Raw genomic sequence first — 17,771 nt, 5'->3', positions numbered from 1 at the left:
GATCTCCTTGTCACATGCCCCATTATCAGATTTCTTCACTAAATGCTCAGAGAGCAAATACCTGCTTGAGCCTATCATCTTCTCATGCCGTGCAACATCTGGGGCCGCTGTGAGAGGAAGTGCAGTGAAGGGCCTGGGGCCACCGGTGTTTAAGGGACAGAGGCAGAGCCGGAGCCTGCAAAGGGGCTGAGAAGAGACAAGCAGAGGCACAGGAAGAAAACCAGGGAGGCTAAGACCTAGGTCAGCAGGGCAGACACCAGAATCTGTTTTCCTCTCTTCTTTGTGGCCATACACTAGACTGCATCTCCTGGCCACCCTCACAGTCAGGTGTGTCTGTGAGTTCCAAAGGGCAGAAGGGAGGTGCGCCACTTCCAGGCCTGGCCTATAAGAACCTTCTACTTGGCCTTCTGTGCACCCTACCCCTGCCCCTGGTGGGAGTGGAGGCATCCCTTAAAAGAGACCTTGGGGGCTTCCCTGGTGGCACAGTGGTTGAGAGTCTGCCTGCCGATGCAGGGGACACAGATTCGTGCCCCGGTCCGGGAAGATCCCACATGCTGCGGAGCGGCTAGGCCCGTGAGCCATGGCCACTGAGCCTGCGCGTCCGGAGCCTGTGCTCCCCAACGGGAGAGGCCACAACAGAGGCCCACGTACCGCTAAAAAAAAAAAAAAAAAAGATCTCGTTGAATCTTTTCTACAGTGATTCGGGTAGGTGCTAATATTTGCATTAAATAGGTGAAGATGGATTATCTGTCACCAAATTGGCTTGATCCTACCTCCAGGTTGTAGCTTGCATCAGTACATTTCTTGACAGATCCGAGTGCTTTCTTCTTCTCCCTGGACTCCCCTCCTGCCCAGTTTACCCAATTTCAGGCAGCCCTCCCATTCCCCTGTCTTTTCACCCTCCAACATAACTCAGACCTCACTCTTCAGCTTAAAACCCATCAGTGGCATCCCGTTGCCCTTGGGATCACACGGGCAGTCTTTACCAGGACCTGGAGGCTTGTGCCACCCTGCCACGCTGGGGCACTCTGTCCCCGACCACTTCTGCAATGCCCCTGCTCTCAGCTATTTATCCTGCCTTGATCTTTGCACACCCAGAGCATACTTATTTTCCCTCTGCCCAGGACTAACTTCTCATCCTTGGAGAGAGGCCTTGGCACCCTTCTTTTGCCCCCGGTCTTTCTTACTGCAATTAGTGATACATGTGTTTTATTGTTGTTTAGTATTTTTCCCTAGACTATTACCTGGAGGAAAGCAGAAACCATGCCTGCATTGTTCTACATTTTACAACCCCTCACTCCCACCCGGCGCGCCCAGCACAATGCCAGGCGTGGAGTAGGTGCTCAACTGGATTTGCATTTTTGTTTATATGTGTGAAGGCAGGAGGCTAGTGATCCGTCCGAGATCTCACAGCCAGTGCCGGGGCCCGCGCTCTAAAGGCTGGAAAGGCGTCCGGACCGAACTTTGAGCAGAGTCCGAGGGGCCAGGGCAGCGCGGGCGGCCTCGACAGTAGCGGTCGAGTGCTCACGATTGGGGCGATTGGCTTCCCGGGCCGGCGGCGCGGGCGGGCCGGAGGCTGCAGTTCCGGGGGGGGGCCGCCGGGGGCATAGCCGAGGCTGGAGGGCAGACGCGCCGAGGCTGGAGGGCAGACGCGCCGAGTCACGCCGGCAAGGGAGGGGCCTCGGGCCCGGCGGCGACCACGGGAGCTGCTGGCCGGAGCGGGAGCCGGAACGGCGGGAGACCGCCCGCAGGTGAGGGGCGCGTCGGGCGAGCTCTGCGGGACTTCTGCGCCTGCAGGGCCCCATGAAGCCCGAACAGCGTCCGGGGCCGGGGAGGAGAGGGCGGTCCTCTAGGACAGTAGTCCCGAACCTTTTTGGCACGAGGGACCGGTTTCGTGGAAAACAACTTTTCCACGGACGCCGTGGGGGTGTGTGTGGGTGGGAGGGGAACGGTTCAGGCGGTAATGCGAGAGATAGGGGGGAGGCAGAGCGGCAGATGAAGCTTCGCTCGCTCGCTCGCCCGCCGCTCACCTCCTGCTGTGCGGCCCGGTTCCTAACAGGCCGAGGACTGGTATCGGTCCGCGCCCCGGGGGTTGGGAACCCCCGGTCTAGGATGAGGAGCTCAGGCCTGCAGCAACCCAGGTCCCCCAAAACTCAACGGGGAGCTTTGCTCCCAGTGAGGACGGAGCAAACTCGCCTCCTCCGCGTCCGCTCCCCCCGCCCCCGCAAATCCCTACTAAGTCTTCCCAAGTAAGACAGGCACCCCCCCGTCACCACCCCCTCCCCCAATCCCGGGAGGGCTCCGAGGGTCGCCGCTGGGCGGTGGAAGCTGCTGCGGGGCGGACGGAAGCCTGTGTCATAGGCAGGAGGAAAGCCTCAGTGTCCAGGAGGAAAATGCCCGGGGCTACCCAGTGCCCATAGGCTCCAGGATGAACTGGGAGGTCCTGCTTCTCCACGGAGCCCCAGCTTCCGCGGGGGCACTAAGGCCAGAGGTGACCCAACTAACTCTGATGGGGCCGGAGGTTGGGGGGAAGCCCAGGACTCCTGATCTACCAGGAGCTGCTTTTAGTGCCTGATGTTGGGTGCTTTTCTTTCAACAGCACCCACTAAACACACCCTGCCTTTCCCCTCTGATTAGACTCCCTTTGACCCTTGGTTGTACCGTGAGGGTGGGGAGGGGAGAGGTGCTTAGGAGCTGATGGTCCCATCGGAGGACAGGCACAGGGCAGAGAGTCAGACATAGTTTGTGAAGGGGCTTCCAGGTGTCCCGGCTCTGCATCTTGTGTTCAAATGCCAACATGCAAAATATGTAAATATATAAATTATCAAGGAGTCCTGCTTGGGTGTGTGTATGTGCCCCAAGCTTTCAGAGCCCTCCAAGGGAGACCGTGTGTAACCCTGCATCTGGAGGGTCCATTTCACAGGAGAAGACTGAGGCCCAGCTGGGCGGGGCCTTGCTCAGGACTACCCAACAGTTAAGGAGGAGCTGGGTAGAGGGGGTGTGCTCCAGGGCCAGCCTGATCTTTGTGTCTAGTGGTGAAAGAGGAAGCCAGGGTCCAGGCACAGATCATGGGGATGTTAAGGGAACCACGAAGTGACTGGCTCCCAGGAGACTGTACAAGTTGCGTGGCCTAGGCTTCAGCACCTGAGCCTGTATGACACCTGCATGAACGTGTCTGCCCAGAAGTGCCCTCTCTTGAGGGCATGAAGGGACAGCCCTCTTCAGACTTTGAGCCTCTTTCAGAAATTGGTCTTTTTGGGTTTTGTTCACCATGTGTTCCCTGGGGGACTGGCCATGGAGTGCCCACTCTCAGCCTGGTCCCTGGGGTCCAGTGAGGGAGGCTGCCCACCCCTCTGCCTTCGCCGGGTTGGAGAGATATATTCATGGTGCTTCAAGTCACACTGTAGGCCCTCTCATCCAGGATGGCCACTCTGGAAACAGCTGTGGAAATCTACCTTGGGGGTAACTGGTGAGCACTCAAAAGCTGGGTGTTTTATTTGTAATCTCTATGAAACAATTCTGGGACGACATCTTTGCTTTGATCAGAGCCCACATGGTTCCGCTGTGTGTCTTCTGAGGCATGACCTCCCTACAGCTTTGGCCTAAATATAACTTCCTTGTTTTTCAGTAGGTTCCTAAAAGCCCTTTGTCTGTATTATTAGAGAAGAATCCACCTGGGATCAGGCTGGGTGTCCTTGGCAGAGAAAACAGGATTTACTGAGAAAATTTGAGTGTAGACCATATTGTGTGTGTTGGGGGAGGGGCAAAGGCAAAATTACTTAGGAGTTGCTGGACAGTTAGGAATTGTTTTCTTGGACATGCTTTTTTTTTTTTAATAAATTTATTTATTTTATTTATTTATTTTTAGCTGCATTGTATCTTTGTTGCTGCGCCCAGGCTTCCTCTAGTTGTGGCAAGTGGGGGCTACTCTTCGCAGCAGTGCGCAGGCTTCTCACTGCGGTGGCTTCTCTTGTTGTGGAGCACGGGCTCTAGGCGCACGGGCTTCAGTAGTTGTGGCACGCCGGCTCAGTAGTTGTGGCTCGTGGGCTGTAGAGCATAGGCTCAGTACTTGTGGCACACGGGCTTAGTTGATCCGTGGCATGTGGGATCTTCTGGGACCAGGGCTCAAACCCGTGTCCCCTGCATTGGCAGGCGGATTCTTAACCACTGCACCACCAGGGAAGTCCCCTTGGACCTGCTTTTATACTAACATTCCTGCATCTGGGAAGATTCAGTTAAGATTCTCTGTGATCATTCTCTTGCCTTGATGGTCAGTAAAATCAGATGGTAGGTTTGCAGTTCCTCAAAAAGTAAAATCTAGAGTTACCATAGGATCCAGCAATTTCACTCCCAGGTACAAACTTAAGAGAATTTTTTGTTCACACAAAAAGTTATACACAGATATTCATAGCAGCCTTATTCATATTAGCCAAAAGGTGGAAACAACCCAAATGTCCATCAGCTGACAAATGGATAAACAAAATGTGGTATCTCCATACAATGGAATATTACTCAGCCATAAAAAGGAATGAAATACTGTTACAAGTTACAGCTCGAATGAATCTTGAAAATACTGCGCTAAGTGAAAGAAGCCAGACACAAAAGGTATGGAATAGGCAAATCTATAGCGACAGAAAGATTAGTGGTTGTCAGGGCCTGGAGGGGGGAGGGAATGAGGAGTGAATGCTAATGGATGTGGAGTCTTTTTGGGGAGGGGGCGATGAAAATGTTCTGGTGTTATATTGTGGTGATGGTTGCACAACTTTATGAATGTGCTAGAAATCACTGAGTTGTACACTCTGAGATAGAGAATTTTATAATATATGAAAAAATATCTCAATTAAAAACATTAGATTGTAGGAAGCCAGGTCTGTCTTTAAAGCTTTATTATTTCACTTAAAAACATTCAAACAGTAAAAAAAAAAAGGGGGGGGGAATCTCAAAGAAGAAAGTAAAAACATCATCTGGCAACCACTATTAGCATTTTGGTTTAGAGTGCAGATCTGGTCAGACTGTTGAGGATTGAACTGGGGCAAGTTACTGAAACTCTTTCCAAAATGAGGAGGAAACCCCACCTATTCAACGCAAAGACATTGATAAAAGTGCAGTGGATGCTCACTGCTGTCATCATTACTTGTATGTGTGTATATGTAGCTAGGTGCCTGGGTCTGATGGCCCACAATGGAGATTAGGCTCTACATGACTTTCTATTATCTGACTTTTTGATGGACAAGCTTTTTTTTTTTTCCTAAGACTTTATGTTTTTAGAGTAGTCTTAGGTTCACAGCAGAATTGAGTGGAAGGCACAGAAATTTCCTATATGCCTCCTGCCCTGACACATGCATAGCCTCTTCCATTATTGACATCACTCACCAGAGTGGTCTGTTTGTTACTGAACCTACATTGACATAATCACCCACAGACCATAGCTTACATTACGTTTCACTCTTGGTCTTGTACAGTCTGTGGGTGTGGATGAATCGTGGACAAACTTTTCATGTAAAAAATCTTCCACTGTAAAATTGAATGTCTCCAGAATATTCCATTGTATGGGTGTGTAATAGTGTATCTTCTAATCTCCCATTGGTGGAGGTTTCCATTGATTGATGGAGTCGCCCACTGATTGAGGCTGTTTGCCCAGCACTGCTGCTACATTAGAACATATAATTCAGCACCATCAGCTGCACGCTTGCTTTTTTTTTTTTTTTTTTTTTTTTTTTTTTTTTTTTAGAATCCAAAATGCTTTATTTCTCATTGGCAGTGATAAATCAGGAATGTGTGTTATTTTTGCAGAGGCAAGGGAGTGGGGTAGGGAAATAGATGTAATGTTTTTTTTTTCTAATCCCCAAACTCTTAGGTAGCAAACTGAGACAGGAAAGCACAAATGAAAAAGTACAAACCACCTTTCATGTCCCCCCATTGAGGTGTAATCAGGTGGTTTGTGAACACGTCTAGTTTTTAGTATCAAGGACACAGAAACATTAAGCGACAGGCCAAAGAATTTTCTGCTATCCCCGGTTAATAAAGGACAGATCCTAAGCTGTTACTGTTTTCTCCGCACAATTCCTCCACTCAGTAGTCAAGACTATCAGAATGCTTCCCACGTCCATTCAAAGAAGTCACACAATGACCGACAATTTACTCAAACGTTTCCGACTGAGTTTTGAACAGGAGCCAATCTGTAAGACATCTATCTACTGAACTAAGGGCCTTCAAGCCACTCTTGTGCTGTAGAGTGCCACATGCCCTGCTCCATGGGACCTGTGCTGCCACTTAATACCATGTCTTGGAAAAATGGCCTCTTAGCCTCATAAAACAGCTGAATTCTAGGTACCGCCGACTAAGGTCTAGGACTGTAGTTGAAAAGGAAACTTGACTGTCCTCAATCTTCACAAGAACCACACAGGGTAATTCCTCACTTTATAAAGTGAGGCTAAAAATGACTACGTGCTCCAAGATGCAAGGTCCTCCAACCAGGGGTCTCAGAACCTACCGTGGTCCGAGGGCCACATCTTCCTGAGCCCACCTGGAGCTGACCAAGGCTGCTCTGGGCACCTGAGGCCTGGGTCCCATGAAGGAGGGATCACGTATCCTTTACAAACGCCTTCCAAACAGAAGGTTCCACAGAGCAGGAACAGGCAAAAGAGCAATCTCTGTGACAAGCTGTCGAACAAACTGAAGAGTAAAACCAAGGGGGAAATGCCAGATGGCCGTTGTACGGTTTTATTAAACAAAACGTGCACACGAGCTGTCTATTCATTTTCTTCGCTGCGCAGCCTGGCGTTAGGATTGGTGACTCTGATGGCCAGCTGGGCTGCTCTCTCCACAATGGCTTTGCGGTTCTTGGAGGAGACGTTGTGCGCAATCTCAGCACAGTAAGACTTGTTGCACATCAGCAGCACTTCAAGCTCCTTGACGTTGTGGACCAGGAACTTCCGGAAGCCGCTGGGCAGCATGTGCTTTGTTTTCTTGTTGCTCCCGTAACCGATGTTGGGCATCAAGATCTGGCCCTTGAATCTCCTGCGCACCCTGTTGTCAATGCCTCTGGGTTTCCGCCAGTTCCGCTTAATTTTGACATATCGGTCTGACTGGTGCCGGATGAACTTCTTGGTCCTCTTTTTGACGATCTTGGGTTTCACGAGGGGTCTGAGGGCAGCCATGATGCCGAGTAGGAGATGGCTGCCACCTCCGTAGGCAGCGCCGAGGAACCACGCTTGCTTTTTGAGCACCTGCTGGGTGTGTGGCTAGGAGTGCTGGTCCATGGCTTAAGCCAATGATTTAGGTGTGTGGTGAAGTAGGTCATGGCCGAGCAGAGGGGAGTCTAGCTGTCCTCGGGTCCAGGTGAGAATTGGCATTGGAAGAGCCAAGGGAGAGGCGGGTGACCAAGAGTGTTGGGCAAGGGAGGCTGCCGAGGAGAAAGGGTGGAATGGGCTGGAGCGCCACCAGGCCCCGGTTCCCCAAGTGGGTGTATCAGAGGTCAGTGGAGGAGAGAGAAGAACAGATTCCAGGAGAGGCCTCAGGCGGCTTGTGGTGTAAAAGCGCCTCCCCTCCCTGGCCCAGCTGTGGCAGCCCCTCTTGGGCCTGGGTGTGCCCTCAGGCCCCAGACTCTGCACCGGAACTCTAAAGAATCAATTCACCTTTACTGAGGGCTGTGCCTAGTTGGGTGAGGCCAGGGTTTGTCCTTTGGGGAAGCCAGTTAATGATCCTGGGGGGCTGAGGGAGCAGGGGTTCAACTCCTTTGGCTAACCCACTGCTCATCAGGCCTGTGCCGAGCTCACTGGGCTTTCTTCCCTGCAAGGGCCCCAGGGCAACATGTAGGCCCAGACACTGCCCTAGCATGACAGGCCCTCTGTGTGTGCTGTCCCCTGTCCCCTGCCCTCCTGGCTGCCCCACCTTGTTCCCTGAACCCCTCCCACCCCCTCCCTTCCTGCCACTGGACTTCTTGGCCTAAGCTGTTCCCTCTGTGAAGAAGGCCCCTGGCCCCAGCTGTTTTTCAAGGCTCCACCTTGAGCTTCCCTGGGTGGTCCACGGTGGACCCCTCTCCCCAACAAGCTGGGTAGCCTCTCTCAGGCCTGTGCCCCGCCAGCTTGGAAGCAGAGCTCTCTGGGTGTGTCTCTGACCTCTTCGCTGGCTGCTGGCCCCAAGGGCAGGCTGGCACAGAGGGGGCCATGTTGAAGGGGCAGGTGAAATGCACCCCTTCCATAGCTTGCCTGACTGCCTGCCACATGCCCAGGCCCTGCTCAGCTCCTGGTGTCCGCTCCTGTCCCTGGCTGGTCCCCGGGGCCCTTTTGGGTCCTGGCCTAGGTGGCAGATTCAGCCTGATGAACACTCACGGGGCCAGCTCTGGACCACTTACTGAGGGCCTGGAGCAGTGAAGGTGACACTGCCTGCTGGGGGACTTGTTTTGGTTCCAGCCCTAGAATGCACAAGCCTCAATGCATTGGGGACCATTTAGCCAATGAGAAACAAAGTTAAATCCCCTCCAATCTCCTATGCCAGATCTACCCTCCCTCACCCAGGTTTTCACTTCCCCAGAGGAGAAATTAGACAGTGTGTATTTGAATACAACAACAGTGTCTGGAGGTCCAACCGTAAGCTGCCCCCGTAAGTGTGGAAAGATCTGGGGACCATCTTGGGGGTCACCATGTCTTGGAAACCTATTGTGCAAGGGCATTTTAGGCTGTCTCCTCCCATTACAGGGGGTAAATGGAGGCCCAGAGAGGGGAGGGGTTGTGCCCCAGACTACACACCTGATGGAGGACAGAGTGGTGACCTTCCAGCTGCCTGCATTGCTGTCCGAGAGGTGGGCTGGAATGTTCTTCCCCATTGAGCTTTTCGACAGCTTGCTGTCTGTCCACTTCCTCCCTCCTTGCCGTGCTCACATGTGAGTGTGAGCCTGGTGCACATTTGGCCTGCAGACCTGGCCCTCCATCCTCTGCAGATACTCTCTTCGATTGCAGGTTCCCTTTCCTCGACATCAAGCAGGACCTTGCACCCCCTGCCCCTCTCACTGGAGCCCACGTGATGAGCGCTTCTCCATCCTCTTTCTCACCAGCAGACTTCCTTTTTGGTCCTTGACCAGCACTGTTTCTTCTCCCAGCAGAGATTTCTCCCTGCCCCCTTCCTCCTGGGGGGTGTCACCCACCAGTCGCAATGTACATCCTCTGTTCCAGGAATGCTCAGGGGACCACCTGCCCACAGCAGGCCCCTCCTCCCCACCCCACTGTCATGGCCTTAATCACATCGCATCCTGTTTTGCAGGCTGATTGTCATAACTTGCTAATTGATCTCCTCAGACCTGGGGCTGAAGCTGGTGACATGTGAGCTGCGTGGAATCTGGTCGCAGTGTTTGCTTAGTGTGGTGCTTAAATAATTTTGTTTAGTTCTTTTAATGTGGCCTGTGCTTACCAGTTCCCCAGAGGTGTACCCACCATTTTTGGTTACTGTGCACCTGCCCAGTTTCCCACAGCTACATCATCCACCTGGCCCTTTGAGTTTGAAACCCTGCCTTTACAAGGGCTGAGACCATATCTGTCTGTCTGTCTCTCTGACCACAGCATCCACAGCACAGAACATGTCAAAGAGCAGGAGGTCTATTAATTTATACTGTTGAGTGAATGAATATATTTACGAGTGAAAAAAAGTGCAAAAACAGTTGTTTAACATGTGCAAAAACAATAATCATGATTGTAGGTGCACAGAATATCTCTGGAAGGATTCACGTAAACTTGGTAACAGTAGATGCCTTGGAGAAGGGAACTGGGTGGTTGGGGGGATGAGATGGAATTAGGATACTCCTTGTTCCTTTGGAATTTAATTCAAATTTTACAAAAATTGGAATTTCATAAAAGATGATTACATACTTTTAAAGGGTCAAGTCTTGGCATTTGAGGCCATTCTTGATATGGACCCACCTCTGCCCACCCAGCCCTCGAGCCCCCCTGAATCGGATGTGGTCTCTCCTCCTACCCCAGCAGCACCTGGTCCGAGATGGGGTCCCAGGTCTCGATGGACGTGGGAGCCATGCATGTGGTGATCGTGGGCGGGGGCTTTGGCGGCATCACGGCCGCCAGCCAACTGCAGGCGCAGAACATCCCCTTCGTGCTGGTGGACATGAAGGACTCCTTCCACCACAACGTGGCAGCCCTCCGGGCCTCCGTGGAGAGTGGTAATGGGCTCTTCTCTGGGGCTTTCTTTGTGACCGTGGTCTTGTCACCACTGTGGACCACAGGGTGGTTTTCTCCCGTTAGGGCAAGGTGCCTAAATTCCACCATTAGACAAATTCCGGGGTATCTTAAGGTCCCTGGCCTTAAGCAGCTACCATACCAAGGCCCCAGAAGTCACAGCGAGAGCTTCTCCGAGGACCTGGGGCCCAGACTGGCGCTTTAGGGGGTAGTGGGTACCCAGGGGCTGTTTAACCAAGGGGCCCCTGTTGGCATGCAGCTCTGGAAATGTTCTGAGTTATTCTGGCCTCCTGTGGGCAGCCCAGTTTTACACCGTGACCTCCTCTCTGTCCGTTCCCCAGGGTTTGCCAAAAAGACATTCATTTCCTACTCGGTGACCTTCAAGGAAAACTTCCGGCAGGGCCTGGTGGTTGACATAGACCTGAAGAATCAGACGGTGCTGCTGGAGGACGGCGAGGTGAACCCAGCGGGGGCTGGCCATCCTCAGCTGGCTTCAGGGGGCCCCTGGGATGTGGCTGCTGGTGGGAGGACACCTGGGCCCGTCTCCTCAGGGGCAAGGGCCCCCCATGCCCGCCTGGTGCCTGGCAGATAGCAGATGCCTCCTGAGCAAAGGCTGGGCCCCAGCAGCCACAGGAGAGCAGTGCAGAGCCTTCCCTGTGTGCCGGGCACTGTTTTAAGCCTCACGTGATCTCCTTTAATGCCCACTGTGACCCTGTGAGGGAGGTGGAGTAGCCTCGGTTCACCCAGAGGTTAAGAGGCTTGCCCAAGACCCCACAGCTGGAGAGAATCAGCCAGGATTTGGACCCAGGCTGCTTTGCCCCAGAGCCCTCACTCTGAAAGCCAGAGTCCCAGCCCAGGGGCCCCCTCACTGGAATCAAAGGGTAGGCACCACAATCCCACATCGCCCGGGAGGGCAGAGGTTTTCTTCCCGAAGTTTGTGTCCCTCAGCCCTGGGGTAAGCATGGTGCCTGGTGTATCCTTGTGGGACCAGAGCTCCATCAGCAAGCTGCCAGCAGCCCACCCGCCATGCTGAGGGTACCCTCCAGCCTGGCCCTCTACTCTAGTCAAAGCTATGGGGGGACTGTACAAAGGGGCTCCAATTCCTGTCCTCAATGAGTGTGGTTTAGTGTGAATGAATCAATCTTCCTTGAATCAATTTTGAGGCTGTAGAATCTCCAGTTGGCAAGATTACTGAGAACGTCCTTATCCTGTGGTTTTGGGTCCATGAGGGCATCTCAGGCCTCCACAGGGGTAGTGGGGTCTGAGTGGGATACAGACCCTCCAGTCCCCCTTCCATCAGAGCAGCTCTGGGTTTGTCAGTTTTATATATTTAGGCTCCAAACAGGAATTCCACCACCCCCACTTTGTTTTTGTTGGCCAGGATAAGGGGAAATTTTTTCTAAAATAATGGTAATAATAGGGAGATTCTAAACTAACTCCACACTGGAAGCTGGAATCCTGCTTATTCCCCACGAGCCGTTTCCTGTTGCCTGCTCACCTGCGCCGCTGCCCCTGTGGGGAGCTCTCCCCTCCCGTCCTGTTTCATGGTGGGCGGCCCAGCAGGAGGTAAGCTCTGCCTCCTTGGGTACTTCCTGGGTTCTAGCACCATCCCTTGGTCTAACCCGTGATGGTTTTGCTCCCCAGCAGGAGGCCTGTCCCCCTTGGTGCTCCTTGCCTGGTGGAGCCTGGGGTTGGATGCAGGAGCCCAGGCCTGCCCTCACCGTTCTTTCCCTTGCCCCTCCCAGGCCCTGTCCTTCACATATCTCATCCTGGCCACGGGCAGCACTGGTCTCTTCCCAGGCAAGTTTAACCAGGTGTCCAGCCAGCAGATGGCCATCCAGGCCTATGAGAACATGGTGACGCAGGTGAGCTGCCTGCTGCCCGGCGGCAGGACAGTGAGGGCAGAGCCAGGGGTGGGGGGCCCTGGGAGAGTGGAACAGCGGTGGGGATGCCCAGGGCTGCAGCAAGGAGCCCCTGGGGCTGCAGTGGCTCTGTAGAGATGGAGAGTTACCAGGAAGAGGCTCCTGGGAGGAGACCTTTGGACCTGTCATGAGGTCTGGACGTGAGTACCCAGACCTGCTCATGTAGCGACTGGCTCATGTTTGCACGGGGCTTGTGTTTTATAAAGCGGGCTTGGATCCATGCTCTCAGTCACTTCTCACGGAGATCTGGAGAGGTGGGTGGGATGGGTCTGTCCCCACTGAACAGATGAGGTGTGGGGACCCAGAGAAGGTCGTACAGCTGTGTGACCAAGGCCAGGTCTTTCCCTCTCTGCACAGCTGCTGAGGGGCCTGGGGAACCTCTGGCACAGTCATGAGCAGACGTTAGAGTGGAGGTTAGGAACCCGGCCTGGAACTCAGGCAGATCCGGGTCACCTGCAAGGTGGGCAGGTAGTGAGAAATGCAGGGAGACACCCAGCAAGAGCTGGCCCCGAGGCAGCACATTTGGACCCTGAACTTGGAAAGGGTTCTCTATGCTTCTTTGGCCAAGGAACCCACTCCCTAGGCTGGACCCCAAGGCAGGGCAGATTTGAGGGTGCACCTTAACGTTTCCTCCTTCTTCAGGTCCAGTGCTCACAGTCCATCGTGGTGGTCGGAGGAGGCTCTGCGGGAGTGGAGATGGCAGCAGAGATTAAAACAGAATACCCCGAGAAAGAGGTGGGCCGGTGGCCTTGTCCTTGAACTCTCAGAGGCGGGATTCTTTTTCGTCTGATGAACATCAGAATTTGCTCAGGGCCTGGGAGGGGAGCCCCGTTACCATAAAGTGGGAGCATGTGTTTCCTGTCTCCTGTTCTCTGCACTGGGGGACCCCCTAAAGTCCCATTCTGCTGGGAATTTTACCTGGAGAGCCAGGGTGCATCCTAGTTCCGTGAGGGGTTCTGCCCTCTGGGCCAACCCGGAGGACCACGCCCCGGGGGGATACATTATGAAAGGTTAACTCCCGTGTCCCCCTGCAGTAATGTGGCCTTTGCGATATAAACGTAGACTTTTGATTGCCTCTTTTTGCCAACAACCAGCTTGATCAAAGACACCCTCATGGGTGTCTTGTCTGGAGCAAGCACAGCCTTTTGGTGTTTAAGGGACAGTAGCCCTTGCCCTAGACAGCATGTAGGGGGACCCTGAAGTGTACACCTCACAGCCCATGCTGGGGAAGGACTGGCCAGCACTGCCTCTTTTTAGTGATAGAGGGATGGAGACCCTGCCAGCATCCTGGAGAGAAAGGGAGCAGGTTGTAAAGGCTCAGCCTAGGGCTGAGTGACGATCAGCAGTTATGGGTCCTTGAGGCAAGAGCTTGCCCAGCTGATGCCAGATCATCTTCTGGGAGCCACGCGGAGCCTGTGTCTGGTTCTTTTTCCCTAGGGAAAGGCAGGTTGGTTTTGAAAAGTAAGATCAATATGGGCTAATTTAATTATATGGCTATTCTCTGACAAATTATTGGAAATTATTATGGGTGGTTCATGTAGAAGTTTATTAATTTTGATTTATGGGGTAAAGACTGGTCTGAAGTAGTAAATAGCTCAGTATAATTCCCAAATGTTTATAACTAACAGACACATAAGAGTAATAGTAGCCACCCTTTATTAAAGAGTCACTATGTGCTGAGTTACGTGCTTTATACTTACTTTCTCGTTTCATCATTACAAAATTCCTATGAGTAGGACTGTGATCCATCTTACTGGGTCTTCAGGAGGTGTGTGAGTGGGTATCTGAGATGGGATTTCAACCCAGGCAGTCTGATTTCAAAGCTCAAGCTTTGAACATCACTGCAGGCTCCCTCTCACTTCACTGTGCTGACCCAGACAGCAAGTAGACGTGCCTGGAAGCACCAGTTTTAGAACCAGCCTTAATGTAAATGTCAGCCTGATTTACAGTTAGAATGTCGATGGCTTATATATAGACTGTATAAGTGCCCAAGGATGCTTGAAAATAATTTTCCACGTGGCCCTCTGTGAGGTGTGTGTTGTGAAGCATTGGCACATCTGAAAAAATCCTACCCTGGGAGATGTGGGCTCCAGCCCAGCTCACCATTAACTGGTTCTAGCAGTGGGCAAAGTACTTCTCTGGGGCCTCAGTTTCCTCACTTGTAAACTGGAAGTTGGGGAGGAGGTGGGAGAGACAGGCTGATATGTTTTTAAGCCTCTTTGTGTGAGCAGGAGACTCAGTGGCTCCTTCTCTGCTCTGTGGTTGTTTGTCCCCAGGTCACTCTCATTCACTCCCAAATGGCCCTCGCAGACAAGGAACTCCTGCCCTGTGTCCGGCAGGAAGTGAAGGAGATCCTGCTCCGGAAAGGCGTGCAGCTGCTGCTGAGTATGTGCCAGGCCCCTCCTGCCCTGCCCCTCTCCCTGGCCTGGTGAGACTTGGCTGAGGCTTGGTCCCTGCTCACAGCCTGAGCGTGGCCGCGCTCAACCCCAGGCTCTGTGTCCTGAGGTGGGGCTGCAGAGCCTGTTTAGCCTTGCCGTCCAGCTGGAGGTGTGTCTGTCCCCAGGCAGGGCAGAGGCCCCTGTACTTATGGGATTTTCCTGTCATGCAGGCAGCACTGTCCTGGCTGTTGCTTTGGATACAGTACAGGTGGTACCCATTTGTTGAATGGTTTAAAAAGGTCATATAAAAGGGACTTCCCTGGCGGTCCAGTGGTTAAGACTCTGTGCTTCCAACGCAGGGGGCGTGGGTTCGATCCCTGGTCAGGGAACTAAGATTCCACATGCTGTGTGGTGAGGCCAAAAAAAAAAAAAAAAATCATATAGAAGATTTGACCTGAATTATGATATCTCTTGGTGGAGAAAATAGGTGTTTTGGGTTTGTATTTTGAGGGTGGTGGAGAGCGTGGCTTCTGTCCAGAGCAGAAGGGAAGAGACCTACCCAGCATGTTAGAGTGGGGCTCTCGCCCGGGGGTGTGACCCCCCCCCGCAGTTCACGGGCCCGACCCTCTCACCTTTTGCAGGGCGGGCGAGGTGTCTGCTCTCTGAGAGCCCTCCCGGCTCCTGGGCTCTGCAGAAGTGGCTGTGCAGCCCTCTGCCCGCCTGCACTTCCAGGCAGTGAGGAGAGTGGGCCGGCCCTGGACTTCCCTTGCTTACCCCTGTCGGTGGTGAGCCCAGAGGGCTCATCTTGCCTGGTTAGGAGTGGACATTCAGGGAGGCGTGGTTGAGGTCTTCTTCAAATAGCTTTTCCCAGAACCTCTTGGGAAACTCGGCCTTACTTCCCCAAATTGCTTCTTGGAACTTGCTTTCCATCGGATCCCTTGGGGCCAAATGTCCAGATTGTGCTTCTTGGGGTGGCAGAGCGGACCAGTCTCCGGCCCCCAGGCCAGCCCTGGCTTGGGCCCCTGCCTCGGTGGCGTGCCTGCCCTCTGCCAGCCTCCTGGTCATGGGCTTCCCCTGACAGGTGAGCGGGTGAGCAACCTGGAGGCGCTGCCTCTCAACGAACATCGCGAGCGCATCACGGTTCAGACGGACAAAGGCGTGGAGGTGGCCGCCAACCTGGTGATTGCCTGCAGCGGTATCAAGATCAACAGTTTGGCCTACCGCAGCGCATTTGGTAAGTGGGAGGCTGGGCCGTGACCCCCTCCCCAGGCTGCCTCCTCCCCCTCCAACCCCCGAGAAGGCCCTGCAGGCCTCTCCCCGAGGAACTGGCACTCCACCCCCCCACCCCCACCCCCAGTCTCAACAGCTCATTTGGTCTCTTCAAACTTTAAATTTAGGTTCGGGGCCACTCTTGCTGAGCTTTCCTCAGATGTGTTGATGGTGATTTAGCCCAAGGTGGCCAAAGTGACCAGAATCTTCCAAAATCGGATCCCACCCCCTAGTGGTGAGAGATGGGAACAGGTTTCAGAAGGAAGAAAAAAGATCTATTTTTCTGTTACTTTCCTTGGAACACCGATGCAGAGGAAATTCCAGGGTCAGGCCTTTCTCTGTTCACAGGTGTGCTGCTCTCCCCAAACCCTGACCCAGACGTTTGCCACTTGAGCTTGGAAACGATCATGGGGAGAGGCGGGTAATGAGGCCTCTGTTTGTAAAGCTGAATATTGACCTATTGAGCTAACTGGAGGTGGGGGGAGCTGGACCCATGGCTCCATCTGTGAGCTGGAGGCTCAGTGGCTCCTTCTCAGGCCCCGAGGTGGCCATGTCCCCAGGTCCCCATCATTTACTCCCAGATACCTTTCCTGGACAAGAAGCTCCTGCTGTGTGTCTGGCAGGAAAGAATTATCCAATCCCAGAAGGAAGCTAGTCCAGGCCATGTGTGGGGCTGGGATCGAGGGCTTATAATATACAGAGATCCCAGGACTTAACACCTAATGGTCCTAATGGTATGTTTTCAAAGGTAAATTCTTTTAAGTCCCTTAAAAAGAAAAGTTTATCATCTATTAAAGCCCTGCATTTATTTTAAAAAATCTGATCCACATTCAAAAGGAAATCCAAGATTTGGCTAGGTTGTAACTTAATCATCATAAGTGAATCATTGTTAATCGTGGTAACTTACAAAGAGTCACGCGCGTTATATGAAATGACACTTGCTGGTCTTTCTGACCAGTTTCCACCCCAAAATGGTAACCTCGCCTTTGCAGGAAGAGTTCTGAGGGGGGGACTTCAGGCAGAAATAAACCAGACAGGAGGTTTGCCTCTTGAGGATGTGCCTTTGGAGGGCAGCTGGACCAGCACCACAGCCCATCCTCACTGTGTTCTGGTGACCACTTCTTGAGGCAGCTCAGGATCTTGGTTTCGGGCTGGTTTTCTGGCAGGTGATCAGCTGGCCAGCGATGGTGCTCTGAGAGTGAACGAGTACCTCCAGGTGGAGGGCTACAGCCACATCTACGCCATCGGTGACTGCGCCGATGTGAGGGAACCCAAGATGGCCTATCATGCCAGCCTCCATGCCAATGTCGCCGTGACCAACATCGTCAACTCGGTGAAACAGAGGCCCCTCAAAGCCTACAAGCCAGGTCAGGAAGCTCCCCATGCGGCACAGTTTTAAGAGAGTCGGGGTTAGAAACAGTGAAGCCTTTGTGGGCTTTACGATGCCTGACCGCTAGAACACACTCTCAAAGCTGGGGACAGAAACCTCCCCCAGAGCTCTAGGAAAGTACTTCAGGGACTTGCCCACGTCCCTGAAGGCCTTACGCATTTCCCTGCCCTGACACTGAAGGCCCCGGGAAGGGTTTGTGCCCTGGGAGTTGCAGGCCCATGGATGGTGAGCAGGATTCTAGTTTGACGCACGGCTCTGCTTCACAGGTTCGCTGACGTTCCTTCTGGCCATGGGGAGAAATGACGGCGTGGGCCAGATCAGTGGCTTCTACGTGGGGCGGCTCATGGTCCGGTTGGCCAAGAGCCGGGACCTGTTGGTCTCCACGAGCTGGAAAACCATGCGGCAGTCTCCACCCTGATGGGGAGGCCGGGCGGGAGATAGGTACTGCCACCGCCCGGTGATCAGATTTCTTGACAAATGGTACCCGCTTGACAAATGCCAAAGGGCAAAAGCTCTTTTCCTGGAGTAAGATGTCAGTGATGTACTGACCAGAAACACAACTTAGACAAAACCAAAAACTGGGAGAGAGAGAGAGGGATATTGGTGTTAAAAAAAAAAGACACCCTTA

The 17,771-nt window shown here is 53.2% G+C and overlaps 2 protein-coding genes across 2 annotated transcripts; one reads left to right on the top strand and one right to left on the bottom strand.

Moving 5' to 3' along the window:
- Nucleotides 1-1,627: 1,627 nt before the first annotated feature.
- Nucleotides 1,628-17,561, top strand: AIFM2 (AIF family member 2; the record flags this gene model as incomplete). The annotated part of the gene is made up of 9 exons (XM_079715803.1): nt 1,628-1,751; nt 9,975-10,168; nt 10,526-10,641; nt 11,930-12,049; nt 12,749-12,841; nt 14,383-14,491; nt 15,566-15,718; nt 16,920-17,120; nt 17,410-17,561. Exons 2-9 carry the CDS (start codon nt 9,991-9,993, stop codon nt 17,559-17,561), a joined length of 1,122 nt encoding a protein of 373 aa, XP_079571929.1. The 5' UTR covers nt 1,628-1,751; nt 9,975-9,990.
- On the bottom strand, nt 6,697-7,202 carry LOC307056509 (large ribosomal subunit protein eL32). The gene has a single exon (XM_079709325.1). The coding sequence runs from the start codon at nt 7,158-7,160 to the stop codon at nt 6,753-6,755; it is 408 nt and encodes a 135-aa protein (XP_079565451.1). The 5' UTR covers nt 7,161-7,202; the 3' UTR covers nt 6,697-6,752.
- Nucleotides 17,562-17,771: the final 210 nt, after the last annotated feature.

The sequence above is a fragment of the Hyperoodon ampullatus genome, assembly GCF_949752795.1.
Source record: "Hyperoodon ampullatus genome assembly, chromosome: 1".
NCBI classification, from domain to species: Eukaryota; Metazoa; Chordata; class Mammalia; order Artiodactyla; family Ziphiidae; genus Hyperoodon; species Hyperoodon ampullatus.
Note: the sequence above shows the minus strand (reverse complement) of the source record. Positions and strands in the feature narration are given on the sequence as shown.

Excerpts from the sequence above, each read along its gene's own strand:
- LOC307056509 (XM_079709325.1), bottom strand. The coding sequence starts at position 7,160 with ATGGCTGCCCTCAGACCCCTCGTGAAACCCAAGATCGTCAAAAAGAGG.